The sequence below is a fragment of the Panthera leo genome, chromosome C2 (assembly GCF_018350215.1).
Source record: "Panthera leo isolate Ple1 chromosome C2, P.leo_Ple1_pat1.1, whole genome shotgun sequence".
In the NCBI taxonomy this organism is placed as follows: domain Eukaryota; kingdom Metazoa; phylum Chordata; class Mammalia; order Carnivora; family Felidae; genus Panthera; species Panthera leo.
The window spans coordinates 59,934,250-59,952,301 of record NC_056687.1 but is presented as its reverse complement, the minus strand read 5'-3'; the positions used below and the strand labels follow the sequence as shown (position 1 = coordinate 59,952,301).

At 40.7% G+C, this 18,052-nt stretch overlaps 1 protein-coding gene across 1 annotated transcript in view; it reads right to left on the bottom strand.

Moving 5' to 3' along the window:
• The window catches only part of GRAMD1C (GRAM domain containing 1C), a 103,911-nt gene extending 99,489 nt beyond the window's left edge, over positions 1–4,422 (bottom strand). Inside the window, exon 1 of the mRNA XM_042903719.1 lies at positions 4,341–4,422. Coding sequence (XP_042759653.1) covers positions 4,341–4,367 — 27 coding nt within the window. The 5' untranslated portion in view covers positions 4,368–4,422. The remainder of the gene's footprint in view (positions 1–4,340) is intronic.
• Positions 4,423–18,052: the final 13,630 nt, after the last annotated feature.

The window sequence follows — 18,052 nt, the reverse complement described above, 5'->3', positions numbered from 1 at the left end:
AAACAAACAAAGAAACAACAACAAAATAGAGAAGTCCACAATTTGGCCCAGTTGGAAATCCAAAATTTACTAAAATAATTTATACAACAAAAGGTAAAGATTGGCTTTTATATCTCTATAGCACAGGTTTTTGAATTAACTTCAACATCTGCTGAAATGCCTTAAGTGGCAAATTTTCATGACTTTAATCAATACTGGGCTCAAACTACAGTTATACCTGGAGATCCCACTAAATTTAGGGAAATACTCAACATAAAATAGATAATAAATAGGTATGTCTCACTTTAACCACCAGAACTTCTGTCTTGCTGAAATTCTTCCAGGTAATGGTATAGTACACATCACCCTAAAATATTCCATATTGGCAGTGGATGCTCTGACCCAACAATAAATTTAAACAGAGTCTTTGGAGCATACAAATGGCTTTTTAAAAAGCCATGAACCACTCCCTCAACCCCTAGCTAAAATAGTAAATACAACTCAACTCAATATAACATTAAACAGGGCCTTTGAGGATTGGGATTTATTATAAAAGACCTAATTAGTGAAAGAGTGATTATCTCTATGGTTTCTCCATTTAACAGCCCAACATGGCCTATTAAAGTTGGAAAAATGAATGGTGCCTCACAGTTGATGACTGTGCCCCTGATGCTGTGTTCCCTCCCATGAAGGCCCCTTTACCACATACTATTGAAATTACTGACTCTATCCAATCAGAAACTGGTAAATATATGTTATAATAGGGGCGCCTGGGTGGCTCAGTCCGTTAAACATCCGACTTCGGCTCAGGTCATGATCTCAAGGTTTGTGGCTTCAAGCCGCCCATCAGCCTCTGTGCTGTCAGCTCAGAGCCCGGAGCCTGTTTCAGATTCTGTGTCTCCCTCTCTCTCTGACCCTTCCCTGGTCATGCTCTGTCTCTCTCTGTCTCAAAAATAAGTGTATATATATGTATATATAATATATATATATATATATTATATATACATATATATGTTATATATATAACATATATATAACCTATATATATATGCTATAATAAATTTGGCTAATATTCTGTTCAGTGTCTCTTTCAACAAGCTCTCAGTCACATTTTGCCTTCATCTCTAGTGGGACACAATATACCTTTACAGAGCTAGGCACAGCGTACCTCAAAAGGCTTGCCCTTACATACAACTTTTACAGGCAATATTGTAATTGTAATTATTTTGCTCCAGGAGCACAGGTATGACATTACATTGCTTACATCCTCCTCTGAAGACATTCTTTTGACATACCCATTCAAATATGCACAAAAGAGCTCACGAAAAGGGGATGGGCCATTGCCCCAAACACAGCATTAAGGCCTGCCACCTTAAATTCCTGAAAACCATTTGGTACACCAAAGGTCACTCCATCCCTGACAATGTCAAGAAATTACTATTGACCCTCTTAGCACCCATAACACTAAAATAAGCCCAACATTTATTAGGAATTTTGGGCATCTAGAGCAATATATTCCTCATTTACAAACTTTACTTAAGTCTGTTTACACTATTACTTGCAAATCAGTCATGCTGAATGAGGATCCTTCCCAAAAAAGACTCTAATATTTGTCAAAATCACAACAGACACTTCCATTAGTACTATTCCCCTCTCCCCCAAACACACACACACACACACACACACACACACACACACACACACACACACAGAGAGAACTCTTCATTACAGAGACTTTAGCAGCTTCTTTCCATGACTCTTGGAGTCTCTCAACCACCCATGGTGTCTATAAGTTGTCTATAGGCTTCTAATGCAAGAAACTATCTCCCAGGCCCCACGTTATACACCATTAGAGCAGCAGTCACTGACAGCATACTGGACTCTTCTGGAAATAGAGGCTCTACAAACCCTGAGCCTGTGACCCTCCATACCCAGACCTTCCTAGGTCTTAGAAGCAACACCTTGCAAGCTCAGCACAACTACCAAGGCCTCCTTGCTCTGGGATAAAACCAAATCTGAGCCCCCTAGCATATCTTACCCGCAAGAGGGCATGCCCTCCCCTGTCCTCATTCTTTCATCAGATGTCATGGTGCTAGAAAAAGCCATCACTCTTCTGAACCCCTTGTTAACCTGAAGAGTGACTTGGGTTCAAATGAGTGAACAGCAGTTGGAGTCTGTACACTCTAAATTCCCATTTGAAGTCTGACAGACAAACCTACTGTTCAGTGAACAGCATTACCACCATTACACATGATGGAGCTCTCTGGATATCTACTGCTTTTCATCCCTTAACCAAGATGTCCCTGATAAAGGTAAGGACCCAAGGGTCAGCACAACTGGCTGAACTTCCCATAGTCATCTTAACACTGGATGCTCTGGCCAACAGTTGGCTCCATCTGCACATTTTTACAGACTCTTGGGGCACTGCCTCAGAGCTGCACCCTTTGGGATAAAGCACTCTAGAAATCTGTTTCACAGATACTCAAAATACAAATCAAGATCACCATGTCTTGGGGCACCTGGGTGGCTCAGTCAGTTAAGGGTCCAACTCTTTATTTCTATTCAGGTCATGATCTCACAGTTTGTGAGATGGAGCCCGAAACTGGGTACTGCACTGACAGCATAGAAGCTGCTTGGGATTCTCTCCCTCTCTCTCTGCCCCTCCCCTGCTCACGTGTACGTTCTTTCTCTCTCTAAATAAATAAATAAATTTTTTTTTTTTTAAAAAAAGATCGCTCGTGTCTCTACATATACTAAACCCATAATAAAAGACCTCACCAAGATACTCCTTATGCCTGTTAGAGTTCCAGAAGATTACTAATAGAGACCAAGGCACTCATTTTATTTCTCAAAACACACTGTTGTGCTCTTGAACAAGGCATTCCAGGGAACTTTCATTTTCCTTACTGGGCACAGGCTGGAGACCTAGTAGACAGCCATGATGGCTTACCTACACTAATTCAAATTCAACTAAATGAAAAATCGTACCTTTCAGTCATTAACCCAACATCTGGGTGAACTGTGATAAGGAGTCTCATTCAATTTTTTAATGTTTGCCTGCTGACAGATTTTAAGCCTCACCCGTCCTTTTTCCTCTTCTTTCCCCCATATGGGCAAGTGGGTGAGAAATTCTGGGTGCTCTCACCTTTGGTGTGGGTGAGAGAGTCAAACCAAGCAAGCCCCAGTCCACACACAGCAACCCTTACCCTGATCCCACCAGGGTAAAAACCTGGATTAAACTTCCTTTCCTTGTCTTTTAAATCATTTAGGATCTGCTTGAGAAGCCTGACCTACTTCTACTTTTTCATTACGTATTTAATAAGCCATTGTATATATAAGTAATAAGCCTTCTCATATATTCATGGTGCATGTGTGGCATAATTCTACATTCTGACTTTGTAGAGTGGCTACAACAGAATCCTATCTCTCTAACTTATTAGTTGTGTGGTCTTTGCCAGTCAATTTCTCTAAATCTGTTTTCTCCACTCTACAGTAGGGGTAATAACTCTCGGTAGTCTAAACTATAAACTCATTGAGAACAGGAATCATGTGTCTGTTGCTCACCATCTTATCCTAACACCAGTGCCAGGGACAGAGAATAAAATAACTGATTGGGTTCATTAACATGTATCATGCCTATTTCATTAAGTAATGTTTCTGAGGCTCAGTTGAAATAGTACATTCACTTGTTCATTCAACAATTATTCGAATGTCTCTACCATTTTGTAACCTGTAAAATGCTACTCACATAAAAGGTATCGCACTGATTGCAATTCTCTAAAATATATACACCCAACCAACGTAAAAGAAATGAGCGTAGTGTTCATAAATGCAGGTAGCCCTGGAACAAAAGTAGGCTTTCACCCTGAAGGTTAATCAGCAAGATCTTCCGTTTATCAAATAAGACAGTGAGCAAAGAACAAAACTAGTTGGAACCAAAAGCTTGGTTGACAGCACAGTTATTTACGCTAGAGTCCTGAGCCCTTTATTCAAGAGCTGATAGTTTAGGGAGGCGGGTGAGACTGGATCAACGTGATGTCGGGTCAGAATCACGACAACGGAACGTGAGTCGGTGGGGCCTGAGGCTGAGACATCTGGACTAGGACATTTCGGGACCAAATTCCTGCTTTCCACGCCCACAGAGAAGCAGACTTTCCACCATCGCCGCGAGGGGAAGGCTCGCAGGAAGCACACGAAACCGTTTCCTTGGTAACAACTTTCCAAATTACTCCAAAGAGCACGGAGAAAACGGAAGGGAGGAATTAATTATCATAATCTGAGAAGGTTCAAACAACTATCGTGAAGAAAACTGCCGGGTGCAGCCACCGCTTGGGAAGCCGCCCCAGCGAAGAGCCGCTTACCTGGCGAACAGTCAGAGCGCCCTCCATCGCGGCTCCTTGGGCCGCAGCGGAACCGCGCACGCGCGCCCCGCGTGGGGAGGGGGCGGCCCGGCGCGTGCCCCGCGACCACCCCCGGCGCGCGCTCAGGACTCTGGGCCACGCACGCCCCCACCGCGACCTCGGAGGGCTACCTGGGATCCTGCCTGCGCGCCTTGCGCCCTCTGGCGGCAGTCGCCTTTGGCTAACTAGTGAGAATGTAATGTTAATTTGTTAGCGCGCAGACCAGTCTTTTACTAGCATCAAGATAAGCCCCCTGTACTTACCTACCTCCCAGTACCTACCTCCCAACCTCAAACTCCTGTGCCTGTCGTGAAACGGCTTCCGGGCATTAGTCACTCCTCACAAAGTCCCTCCTCAACCTCTTTCACACAATACATACTCTGCCCCAGGGTGCGAAAAGGTGAATTGCATGGCAAAGTCTTGTTCCTTCAAATAAGGGCCTGAAGTTATAATTAATAGTTAAAAGCTATTGAGTGTTTTCACTCTTATGTGGATCCTGAGAAACTTAACAGAAACCCATGGAGGAGGGGAAGGAAAAAAAAAAAAAAAAAGAGGTTAGAGTGGGAGAGAGCCAAAGCATAAGAGACTGTTAAAAACTGAGAACAAACTGAGGGTTGATGGGGGGTGGGAGGGAGGGGAGGGTGGGTGATGGGTATTGAGGAGGGCACCTTTTGGGATGAGCACTGGGTGTGTTGTATGGAAACCAATTTGACAATAAACTTCATATATTGAAAAAAAATAAGATAAAATATTTAAAAAAAAAATAATGTGACATGAGATGATAAAAAAAAAAAAAAAAAAATCTATTGAGTGTTGGGACGCCTGAGCGGCTCTGGTCGGTTGAGCGTCTGACTTCAGCTCTGGTCATGATCTCACAGTTCATGAGTTCGAGCCCCTCATCGGGATCTGTGCTGACAGCTCAGAACCTGGAGCCTGCTTTGGATTCTGTGTCTCCCTCTCTCTCTCTCTCTGCCCCTCCCCCACTCACACGCATGCTCTCTCTCTCTCTCTCTCAAAAATAAATAAAACGTTAAAAAAAAAAAGGTATTGAGTGTTGCCAATCCTGGTTCCTTCCCCCCTCAAAATACAGCTATAAAAGACATTCTAGAACAATTAAGGAAGACTGAATGTGAAATATATATTATTTATATGTATAAATATATTGATGAGTATATTAAATATATTTACGAAATAAATATATTTCTTCCTTGTTACAGAATAAATAACGGTTTGTGGATAAAATTATTGATATTCATTTATGGATAATTACTACTTGGTGGTTATGTTGGAGAATGTCTTTATTATTAGAAAATTCATGCTCAGGTATTTAGGAATGAGGTGTCATGATGCCTACAACTTGATTTCAAATGCTTCAACAAATATAGATGCCACGGCTGAATGTGGAGTCCTCCCCAAATTCATACGCTGACATATAATCCCCTTCTACCATTTGAGGACACTGTTGAGAAGACTGCAACTATGAATAGGGTGTGGGTTCTCACCAGACACAGAATCTGCAGGTGTCTTCATCCTGGACTTCCCAGACTTCAGAACTGTGAGAAATAAATCTTTGTTGTTTACAAGCCACCTAACCTCTGGCATTTTTTGTTCTAACCGCCTAAATAAACTAAGACAACAGATAAGGGGAAAGAGAACGCAAAATAGCAAAATGTTAGCAATTATTCCATCTATGTGGAGGGTACACCACTATTCAGTTATTCTTTTCCTGTTTCTGTATGTTTGAAAATAATCATAATGGAAAGTGGAAGAGGGAGAAAAAGTCAACTCCGCTTCCACAAAAAGTCAGATATTGAGTATCTTTTTTAAAAAAGTATTATATATAAGTTATTATATATAAGTTATATATATAACTTATAAGTTATATATATAATAAGTTATATATATAACTTATATATATATTATATATATAACTTATTATATATATATGTTATATAATATATATATATTATATATATAACTTATAAGTTATATATATATAAGTTATTATATATAAGTTATAATATAACATATATTATATGTTAAGGAACAATTACCTAATAAGATAATCAAGAAAGGATATATTCTTGTTTTTGTTCTGCAAAACTTAGCATAAACTGTGTTTTTCTTCAATGTTGTGTACAAGAATAGGCTGAAGAAAAAATGCCTATTATTTGAACCAGAAGCCATGCTAAGAATTCTACTCTGGATTGAAAGAATTTAATATTGCCAATATTTTTTTTAATGGTACAAGATGAATGTGGTTATTATGTAAAGTATTTTAAAACTAATATTTAAATTTTTTTAACTTTGAAACAATTTCAAACTTACAGAAAAATTGCAAATATATTGGGGCGCCTGGGTGGCGCAGTCGGTTAAGCGTCCGACTTCAGCCAGGTCACTATCTCACGGTCCGTGAGTTCGAGCCCCGCGTCAGGCTCTGGGCTGATGGCTCGGAGCCTGGAGCCTGTTTCCGATTCTGTGTCTCCCTCTCTCTCTGCCCCTCCCCCATTCATGCTCTGTCTCTCTCTGTCCCAAAAATAAATAAAAAAACGTTGAAAAAAAAAATTTAAAAAAAAAAAAAAAAAAATTGCAAATATATTACAATAACCTTTTCCCTGAGCCATTTGAAAGTAAACTGTCAACAGTGTGCCCTATAAACTCTGAATATTTAGGTGAATATTTCTTGCATACAAGGACATTCTCCCAAACCATCATAATATGACCAACAAAATTGGGAAATTAACATCATATTACTACATTCTAATTCTCACATCACACTAAAGTTCAACCAATTGTCCTAGTAAGATCCTTCATAGTAAGAGAATATAGCCCCAAATCACATGTTATCATCTGTTGCCATATCTCCTTCAATGTGCAATATTAAATGCCCCTTGCACAGGCTCCCTCCTCATCCATCCCACCCTAACCCCCTTGCCCAGCCATCATGGTCCCTGCATTCTGCATACACCCCTTTCCTACTCTGCTCAGGTTGTATAACCCCTCACAGTGCCACCCCCACTAAATTATTTAATTTTTTTGAAAAGGTGGAAAAAATGAAAATAATCTGATAAAGAAAGGTCCTAAGGTTGGGCTAGGTGAATCACTATTCAGGTTTTAGACCAATTTTAAAAGGGTGACATTGTTTTTAAATAGAGATTTCGAAGTTGAGGAGATAAAGAGGAAACAGCAAAGACTGAGAAGGAATGGCCAATGAGGTAGATAGAGAACCTCATCCTGAAGTCAAATAAAGTATCTCAAGGAGGATGAAAAAAATCAGAGATGTCAACCATTGCTAACAGGTCAAGTAGGATGAGAACTGAGAATAGTTCTATATCGCTCTATATTTATCAATCTGGAGATCATTCGTTGACCTTGACAAGAACAATTTTGATGGAGAGCAGATTCAAGAGAAAAGGAAAGGTTGTAGAAGGCAATATGTATAAACAACTACTTGGAAGAACTTAGCTCTAAATGAGGCAGTGAAATAGGACAGAGCTGGAGGGGAGATTTAGGGTCAAAGGAGGGTTTATTCTTCCGCTTTGTCTTTAAAATTTTTTTTTTTTTATAAGATGGGAACAATAACAGCATATTTGAATACACATGGGAATGACCCAACAGACAGGTAAAATCTGTGGTTCAAGAGAGGCAGGGAGAGCTTCGGGAGTGAAGACCTTGAATAGATGGTGGGGTAGGCTCTACTATGTAAGTGGATGGGCTGGACTACAACGGGAACATGGACTGTTCATCCTTAGTATTGCGAAAGAATATATGGCACAGATGCAGGTAAGTGAATAGATGTGACAAGATGAGTCTGTGCAAGTTCTCTTGTGACTGCTTCCCAGCAGTCCCTGACAGCCAGAAGATGGCCTGGTGCTCAGAGCAGAGGCCATGGCGGTCTGTTGAACATGAAAAACTACACATGTCACTGGTGTTTTTTAAAAGCCACTTTGCAAGCATGATAGAGCAAGGGCAAAGGAAGTCCACTCCATATTCAGGTGTAAGCAGACAAAAATGGGGACATGGTTCAAACCACAAAAATGGCCAAATATCCCCTTATGCTGGCTAATGTGAGTAACTGCTGCTTCTTTCTCATTCACAGCTTTCACTGCATTTTGTTCCTCCCACCTTCTACATAAGATTTATTAAGATACTCAACCATACAATTACTACAGCTTTTGTCAACATATAATCCTGGAGAAAGCCCCACTTCTTAACTCATCCTCCCAGAATCACCAAAAACAGAAACCCAAATCCTATAGTAAATCCTCTCTAACACCGTTTGACTGAGATGTCCTCATGATTCTCTATGGTGTACTTTCGCCTTTGTTGCAATGAGTCAATAAACCCAACATTGCGGTCTTTGGCTGAAGGGCATTGCTATTTCGCAGTGAAATAGAACACAAGGCTGAAAGTGATTTATGGAGGACAAGTTGTTAGAAGTTTGAGGAAAGGAAAAATTATGAGATACTTGGGACCATAGGAAAATAAATGGAATAACATATTAAGAAAACAGTAGGATTGCCGTAATACCAATGCCAAGCTGAGATTTGTGGCCATGTATTTAAAGTGAGATCACCCTGGGGTGCCTGGCTAGCTCAGTCAGTAGAGCGTGCAACTCTTTTTCTGGATCAATTTCTTTTAATTTACATTCTACTTAGTCAATATAGTATAATATTGGTTTTAGGAGTAGAATTTAATGATTCATTACTTATATAACACCCAGTGCTCATCGCAACAAGTGCCCTCCTTAATGCCCATCACCCATTTTAGCCCATCCCCCCACCCACCTCCCCTCAGCAACCCTCAGTTTGTTCTCTATAGTTAAGAGTTTCTTGGGGCGCCTGGGTTAAGTGTCCAACTCTTGATTTTGGCTCAGGTTATGATCTCACAGTTTATGGGTTCAAACCCTGCTGGCAGCACAAAGCCTGCTTCTGATTCTCTCTCCCTCTCTCTCTGCCCCTCCCCCACTCTCTCTTTCTCAAAAATAAATAAAATAAACTTTAAAAGAGTCTCTTATGGTTTGCTTCCTCTTTCTTTTCCTTCCCCCCTATGTTCATCTGTTTTGTTTCTTAAATTCCACATATGAGTGAAATCATGGTGTCTTTCACTAACTTATTTTGCTTAGCATAATACACTCTAGCTCCATCCACATTGTTGCATATGGCAAGATTTCATTCTTTTTGTTGGCTAAGTAATATTCTATTGTGTATATATATATATATATATATATATATATATATATGTATATATATATATATATATATACCACATCTTCTTTATCCATACATTAGTCGATGGACTCTTGGGCTCTTTCCGTAATTTGGCTATTTTTTATAATGCTGCTATAAACATTGGGGTGCATGTGCTGGTTCTAAGTAGTATGTTTGTATCCTTTGGGTAAATACCTAGTAGTGCAATTGCTGGGTTGTAGGGTAGTTCTATTTTTAACTTTTTGAGAAACCTCCATACTGTTTTCCAGAGTGGCTGCACCAGTTCGCATACCTACCAACAGTGTAAGAGAGTTCCCCTTTCTTGAGTGTGCAACTCTTGATCTTGCAGTTGTGAGTTTGAGCCCCATGTTGGGTATAGAGATTACTTAAAAATAAAATCTTTTTAAAAAATAAAGTAAGCTGGAGCGCCTGGGTGGCTCAGTCGGTTAAGCGTCCGACTTCAGCTCAGGTCACAATGTCACAGTCCGTGAGTTCGAGCCCCGCGTCGGGCTCTGGGCTGATGGCCCAGAGCCTGGAGCCTGCTTCCGATTCTGTGTCTCGCTCTCTCTCTGCTCCTCCCCCGTTCATGCTCTGTCTCTCTCTGTCTCAAAAATAAATAAACGTTAAAAAAAAATTTTTTTTTAAATAAAAAAAAATAAAGTAAGTAAAGTAAGATCATACTAACATATAAAGAGCTCCTGGGGGCGCCTGGGTGGCGCAGTCGGTTAAGCGTCCGACTTCAGCCAGGTCACGATCTCGCGGTCCGTGAGTTCGGGCCCCGCGTCAGGCTCTGGGCTGATGGCTCGGAGCCTGGAGCCTGTTTCCGATTCTGTGTCTCCCTCTCTCTCTGCCCCTCCCCCGTTCATGCTCTGTCTCTCTCTGTCCCAAAAATAAATAAAAAATGTTGAAAAAAAAATTTAAAAAAAATAAAAAATAAAAAATAAAGAGCTCCTGGAAATTAATACGGAAAGACTGATATGGAAATTGATCAACTAAAAAATTGTTAAGGTATATGTCAGAAGTTCACAGAAAATGAAATACAAGTGTCCCTTTTTAAAGTGCTCATTTTTACTCAGAATTTTAAAAAGTAGAAATAAAAAACACATGGAAATACTATTTTCACCTACAAGACTGACAAAAGTATAGTAGTTTGATAACACAATCTGTTTGTTGACAAGACTGTTGTTGATAAGTCTCATGGTGGGAGTGTAAGGTGATACAGCACTTGGCAATAGCTATAAATGTTACAAAATGCATACACTGTTGCAGCAATTTCATTTCTGGGTTTTTTTCCTATAGATTTATTTGCAGACATGCAAAATAATGTGCAAAGTTATTCACTGGAGAATTGTTTGCATTAGCAAAAAGTGGAAACAAATGTTCATCAATGAAAGCTTGGCTAAATAAACTATGTACATCCATCTATTGAAATTCTATGCTAGATTAAAAAAAAGAAGAAGAATGAGGGGCACCTGGGTGGTACAGCCGGTTAAGCACCCAACTTCAGCTCAAGTCATGACCTCATGGTTCCTGAGTTCAAGCCCTGTGTCAGGCTCTGTGCTGACAACTCAGAGACTAGAGCCTGTTTCAGATTCTGTGTCTCCATCTCTCTCTGCCCCTCCCCTGCTCACGCTCCTTCTCTCTCTCTCTCAAAAATAAATAAACGTTTAAAAAAATAAATTAAATTTAAAAAAGAATGAGAGAGAATGACATCGACAAATAAGACAGAGTAGGAAACTCCGAAAGTTTGTACCTCCACAAAAGCAACAAATAAGTTAGCAAAAAAGGTCAGGACCTACTTATTTGGAACTCTGGAATCCAATCCAAAGCTTACAACAATCAGGGAATGCTTAATTAAGAAAAAACAGCTGAGTCTCTCAGTAAGAGAGCTTTGTGGCATTTTAATTTACCCTGGTACCATCCCCCACTCCACAATAGCCCACATTCCTGGTACTAGCTCCTGGCATTGGAAGGAGTAGCACAGAACTTATTAAAGAATTGGAGTTGCTTGCTTTGACCTGTCTGGTGGCTCCCTGATGGACCAGCTCAATGATCTGCCTTTATTTCACCTAACTCACAACTCTCCCAGGGATAGGGCAGATACTTTAAAGAGGAGGGGTGGAAGCAAACATTTGTGGGCAAATGATTTAGCCACTGCAATTTGGAGCAAAGGAAAACAGTTGAGGCAAACTGTGGGCAACCTGAAAAGTTTGGGAGGAAAGGCTGGGGAATAAGGGCTTTGAAAAGCTCCCACAAATTTCAGGGAGTCTGGAAAGTCACGCATATGCCCAGAGCTGGGAGCATGCACAGAAAAGACCTAAGAAGGCCCTAAGTTCTTGCTTAGGAGGAAGGAAGCACAGCAGGAAGGCAAAGCAAAGGCAGAGTTGTAAAGTCTTCATCCCAGACCCCAACCTCCCAAAGACTGGGAGGTTTCTTTTCTTTCTTTCTTTTCTTTCTTCTTTCTTTCTTTCTTTCTTTCTTTCTCTTTCTTTTTTCTTTCTTTCTTTCTCTCTTTTCTCTTTCTTCTTTCTTTTCTTTCTTTCTTTCTTTTCCTGGAGTTTAAAAATCTCTGCCAAATCACTAGCTGATCACTGAGCTAACAGAACAGAGATTTCTATGCCCATGCATGATAATGATCGTAAATTCACAAATTTAGTTCGGCTCATGAGTAGTCACATTTATAGAGACAGTAGAATGGCGGTTTCAAGTGGCTGGGGGTAGGGCACAATGGGGAGCTATTGTTTAGGTGTATGGCCTTTCAGTTTGGGAAGATGAAGAAGTTCTGAAGGGGGCAGTGGTGATGATAGCACAGCAACATGAATGTACTTAATACACTGAACTGTACACTTAAAATGGGTAAAATGGTAAATGTTATCTTATGTGTATATATATATATATATTTTTTTTTTTTTTATTATAAATTTTAGTTAACATACAGGGGCACCTGGGTGGCTCAGTCAGTTAAGCATCCAACTTCAGCTCAGGTCATGATCTCACAGATTGTGAGTTTGAGCCCCACGTTGGGCTCTGTGTTGACAGCTCTGAGCCTGGAACTTGCTTCAGATTCTGTGTCTCCCTCTCTCTCTGCCATCCCCTGCTCATGCTCTGACTCTCTCTGAAAAATAAATAAACATTAAAAAAATTTTTAAAGAAATATCAAGCTTCTAAAAGCCAAGGAAAGACTGAATTATTGCTCCATATTAAAGGAGAAGACATACGGCAATAAAATACAATGTGTGATCTTGAATTGGATCCTGAACTAGAATTATTTTTTTAATTGCTATAAAAGGACATTATTGGGACAACTGGAAAACTTTGAATAAAGTCTGCAGATTAGATGATAGTGTTTATTAAAATTAATTTCCGTTTTTGATAATTATACTATGGTGAGAATGTCCTTGATTGGGGGAATATATTGCTGTCTATTCATTTAGGTTTAACTGATGTATTTAGGCTTAACTCACTCTCAAATGGTACAGAAAAAAAATGTGCAGAGAGAAAGAATAAGCAAACAAATAAAGCAGACATGGAAATGTTAATAATTGGGGGATCTGAATAAGGGTTTATGGGAAGCCTTTGTACCATTCCTCAACTTTCCTTATTTCATAGAATTAAAAACTATTATAAGCTGTCAAAATAAATAGAGTGAAACACACCTGCACAGGTGTGTGTTTTTCTGCAGGGGCACAAGTTCGAGCACAGAAAGGGCTGAGTTGGATTTAATTAGAGTTGATTTTTACCATGTGAACATGCTAAAGCAAGAGAGGCTCAAGGGAGATGAATGTGCATACAGGTGTGTGGGAGTAATCGTTGTCCTTAGAATCCAAACTGGGAAAGAGGCAAAGCAAAGGTTAGAAGTATGAAGGACAAATGAAAGATATTAGGATTAAAGGTTGGTAAATCTAGTTGGGGTTGAAAGATTGCTAGTGATTGCTACAATTAAGAGTTCTCAGTTCTATGTAGGGGCACCTGGGTGGGTCAGTCAGTTGAGGGCCCGACTTCGGCTCAGGTCATGATCTCACGGTTTGTAAGTTGGAGCCTCGTGTCTGTGGTGATAGCTCAAAGCCTGGAGCCTGCTTCAGATTCTGTCTGTCTGTCTCTCTCTCTCTGCCCCTCCCCGCTCGTACTCTGTCTCTCTCTCTCTCTCTCTCAAAAATAAATAAAACATTAAAAAAAATTTTTTTAAGTTCTCAGTTCTATGTAAATGATAACATGACAGAAAGAGTCTCAGAATGTTTCTTATCTGGCAAAATTCATAGAAATTTGGATAAGTACATTAATTTTTTTTAAGTTTTTATCTAAATTCCAAAAAGTTAGCATATAGTGTAATACTAGTTTCAGGTGTGCAATGTAGTATTTCAACACTCCCATATAACACCTGTGTGTTCATCACAACAACGTATAAGTGCATTAACATTTTTAAAGAAAAAAATTAGAGGTGATGAGTTGGAAAAATAGGAAGTGGTGCTTGTAATTGAGATTATGGATAAATTGCAATTATAATGATGAGTTCTCTTCTATGAGCCTTAGAGTGGGTGGCTGCCTAGAGCAGACAAGATGATGGGGGCAAGGTCACTGAACTAAGAAACCGGAGATTGGAGATATAATCTTAGTGGATATTGAAATCACCAAGTACTACGGTCTGAATGTGTCCCCCTCACCAAATTTGTATGTTGAATCAATCCTAACCCCAAAAGTGATGGTAGCAGGAAGTGGGGCCTTTGGGAGGCTCTCTGCTCTCATGAATGGAATTAGTGCTCTTATAAAAGAGACTCCAGGAAGCTCCTTTCTCCCCACCCCACCATGTAAGGACACAGACAGAAGGTGCCAGCTATGAACCAGGAAGAGGATGTCACCAAAACACAACCATACTGGCACCTTCATCCTGGACTTCTCAGCCTCCAGAACTATGAGAAGTAAACTTCTTTTTTTATAAGCCACCCAGTCTATGGTATTTTGTTAGAACAGCCCAAATGAACTACGATACCAAGTATAAAAATAATTGCATAGAGGAAAGTGACCATGAGCAAAGAACAAAACTCTTCAATAAAAAAAGAAACATGAATGAGTCTGTAGACAATTACAATAAAGACAGGTAGTCTGTGGCATTCTTTTCTGACATAAAATTCAAAGCTAGTGTTTTAGGGAGGAGTAAAGGAGAAGAGTCTGGAAGTAATAGAAGGAAAGAAGGCAATCACTTTTTCTCTGCAACCAGTCATGTTCCAGTTACTATGCTGCATGACACATCACCTAAGACCATAGTGGCTGAAAACAGCAATAATTATTCATTATCTCTCATGGTTTCTATGGGTCAAGGATTTGGGGACAGCTCAGTTGAAAAGTTCTGGCTCATAGTCTCTCATGAGGTTGCCCTCATTAGCCATGTGGTGCTCCAGTCATCCATCAAAAGGCCTGGTTGAATCTGGAGGATCCATTTTCAAGGTGTCTCATTTACATGACCCGCAACCTGGAGCTGCCTGTTGGTTTGGGACCTCAGTTCCTCTCCACAAGTGCCTCTCCAAAAGGCTGCTTGAGCCCTCATGGTATGGCAGAACCTTTCCTCAGAGCATGTTGTTGCAAAAGACCAAGCTGGAAGTTGCAATGCTTTTTATGACCTAGCCTTGGGAGTTGCACACTGTCAGTTACACCACCTTCTATTGGGCTAAAGGGTCAGACCTGATCCACTGTGGGAGGTGACTATACAGGGCATGACTCATGGGAGGCAGGATCGTTGGGGGCCTTCTAGGAGTGAAGCTCCCACAAGTGGTATGACAGTGTGGGACAGAAAACAGCCACCACTTGAGAAGGCTGTAGGGAAAGCAGTGTCCTCAGGGGGAAGTGAGATTTCAGTCACAGCAAAGTGAAGAGAAGTTCTAGAGAATATTCAGGGGGAAAAAAAAAACAAAACCCAAAACTCTGAGAAATTAGAAGATAGGGAGTTTTGTTAATGTTTGATCTTGAATTCCACAGCATACCAAAAAGGAATTTGAAAGTTGGGGATGGGGGAGAGGGCAAGGGGTTCGATAGAGCTGCACGGTGACAAGAGTCTGGGGGTGGGGGGAGCTGGAAACCTTGGGTGTCTTGTACTGAGTGACGTAAATAAAATTGTAGGGCATAACAAGATTAGTCTTGATGGCTATATTAGTCTCCAGGGAAACAGAACCAATTTTATGCATATGGAACAAACTACACAATCTGCCTTCTGCGGGCTGAAGATCCAGGAAAGCCTGTGGTACAGTTCTGAGAATCTGAGAGCCAACCGTTCTAAAGTTCCGGCCCAAGAGGAGGAGAAGACTGATGTCTCAGCTCAAGCAGTCAGGCACAGAAAGCAAATTCTCCCTTCCTCTAACTTTTGTTCTATTCAGGAGCTCAACAGATTGGATGGATGATGCCCACCCACTTTAAGGAGGGCAAACTGTTTTACTCAGTCTGCAGATGCAAATGCTAATCTCATTTGCAAACACCCTCACACAGACACAGCCAGAAAGAACATTTAGTCAGATATCTGGGCACCTCAGGATCCAGTCAAGTTGACACATAGAATTAACCATCACAATGTATTTGAGGCAGATAGTTGTGGAGAAGATATGGGTGTTAAGGAGATAGATACGGGTATGACCAGGAGCATACAGGATCCTTGGACCACCTCTTTATTCCTTCTCACTGAGCCCCATAGGCCGGGCCAAAAAGGGAAAAGTGAAAAAAGAAAGTATGCCACTTTTTGCCCCTTCACTAAGTGAAACTTTCCTGAATGATAACTCTCTCACTTACATTTTATTATTAGAGCTTACAAACGTCACTCTTTCCACTTTTTTAATGTTCAGTATGACTGACTTTAGCACAGATCCCTCAAAAATACCATTCTTAATTTTTATGTCTTTTTCTAATGCTGCTAATCCATAAATGGTGAGTTAATGTATCTGTACATACGTATCTAATTTTGTTCCTTGCCAAAACTCATCAAAACCACAATAAGAGGAATTGTGGACAGATAGGGAGAACAGGAGAGGATACCAGAGCAAGAAAATTTCATAAGCTAGAAAACAATGGAACAAGGGGTAACTGATTTATAAAACTGAGCAAGCCAGGTTCTCAACTGATATTGGGGAAAACTGAGGACTCACCAAACTTATACCTCAGAATCCTGAGAAAACACAGGAATTGACACCACCAAAATAACCCTGGAACTGGTGATAAAGAAGGGGAGAGGGATTAGAATAGCAGCTAAAATAAGGAGAACGAGGGTCAAAGTTATTAGAAAACAGTTATGGGTCTAAATCATCTCTGTACATCCAGGCTGCTGGGCAATTGTATGATTTTTTTAAAGGTGGTATTTTTCCATTGTTAATCTTTTATTTTTTCTTTTTTTGTTTTAAGTTTATTTATTTTCATAGAGAGAGAGAGAGAATGAGAGCAAGTGAAGAAGGAGCAAAGAGAAAGGGAGAGAGAGAATTCCAAGTAAGCCCCATGCTGTCAGCACAGAGCCTAATGTGGGGCTCCAACTCACAAACTGTGAGATCATGGCCTAAGCCAAAACCAAGAGTCAGATATTTAACCGACTGAGCCACTCAGGTGCCCCCAACTGTATGATTTTAAGATGTACAATGTCCCCCGGAATTTTCCAGCCTAAGAAAGAAGCTCCTGGAAAAGCTGCCCATTGAGAAACCAGTAAAGACAAAATGTAGGATACAAAAAACTGGAAATGGAACCACAAGACAGATGAAGGGAGCCCCTAAGTTGAGGCTGAAGGCAGATCCCAGAATAACAGCTGGGGATGGGATGTTGGAGGCACCATGTTTTATACTGGGGCTGTGCAGCTCAAGAGACAAACCAGCTGAGCACTGTCATCCCCAGGATCCTCCTTCTCCTCTTCCTCCTCCTCCCCTTCCTCCTTCTCCCCTTCCTCCTCCTCTTCCTACTTCTCTCCTCCTCCTCCTCCTCCTCCTCCTCCTCCTCCTCCTCCCTCTTCTTCTTTTTGTCATTTACCTTCTTTTTAGCTGAGGATGGAACCCCCCCCCCCCACCACAGATCTTGCTCAGGTTCTTTTCTGTACTTAGCTTGCGAAGTCCCTATTCTTCCCCATGCTCTGCTGCTTTCTTCCATAGGTTTCTGCTTTAACTTTCTCCTGAGAGCTGGAAGTAGTCAGGGGAAGTCTAGAAGCAGAAAACACAGAGCAGTCCACTCTCTCTGACCATACTTTTGCTAAATGTCAGTATCTGGTCCAGGGGCCCAAACTACAGTGAGCCCTATGCTTTCCAGGATACCAGAAGTCCCTGCCACTGACTTCCCTAGAAACCATTTTGGTAAATGCTTGGGGAACCTGATGCCAAATCATGACGCATCGGCTCTGTTGAGTCGATTTTCTCCTAGAAGTCATTATCTGATGGTGGCAACGTCACTCTTCCTCATACAGAAAGATAGGTGCTTGCTACTTGGCTGTGCTTTTCTTCTTTTTATTTTTTA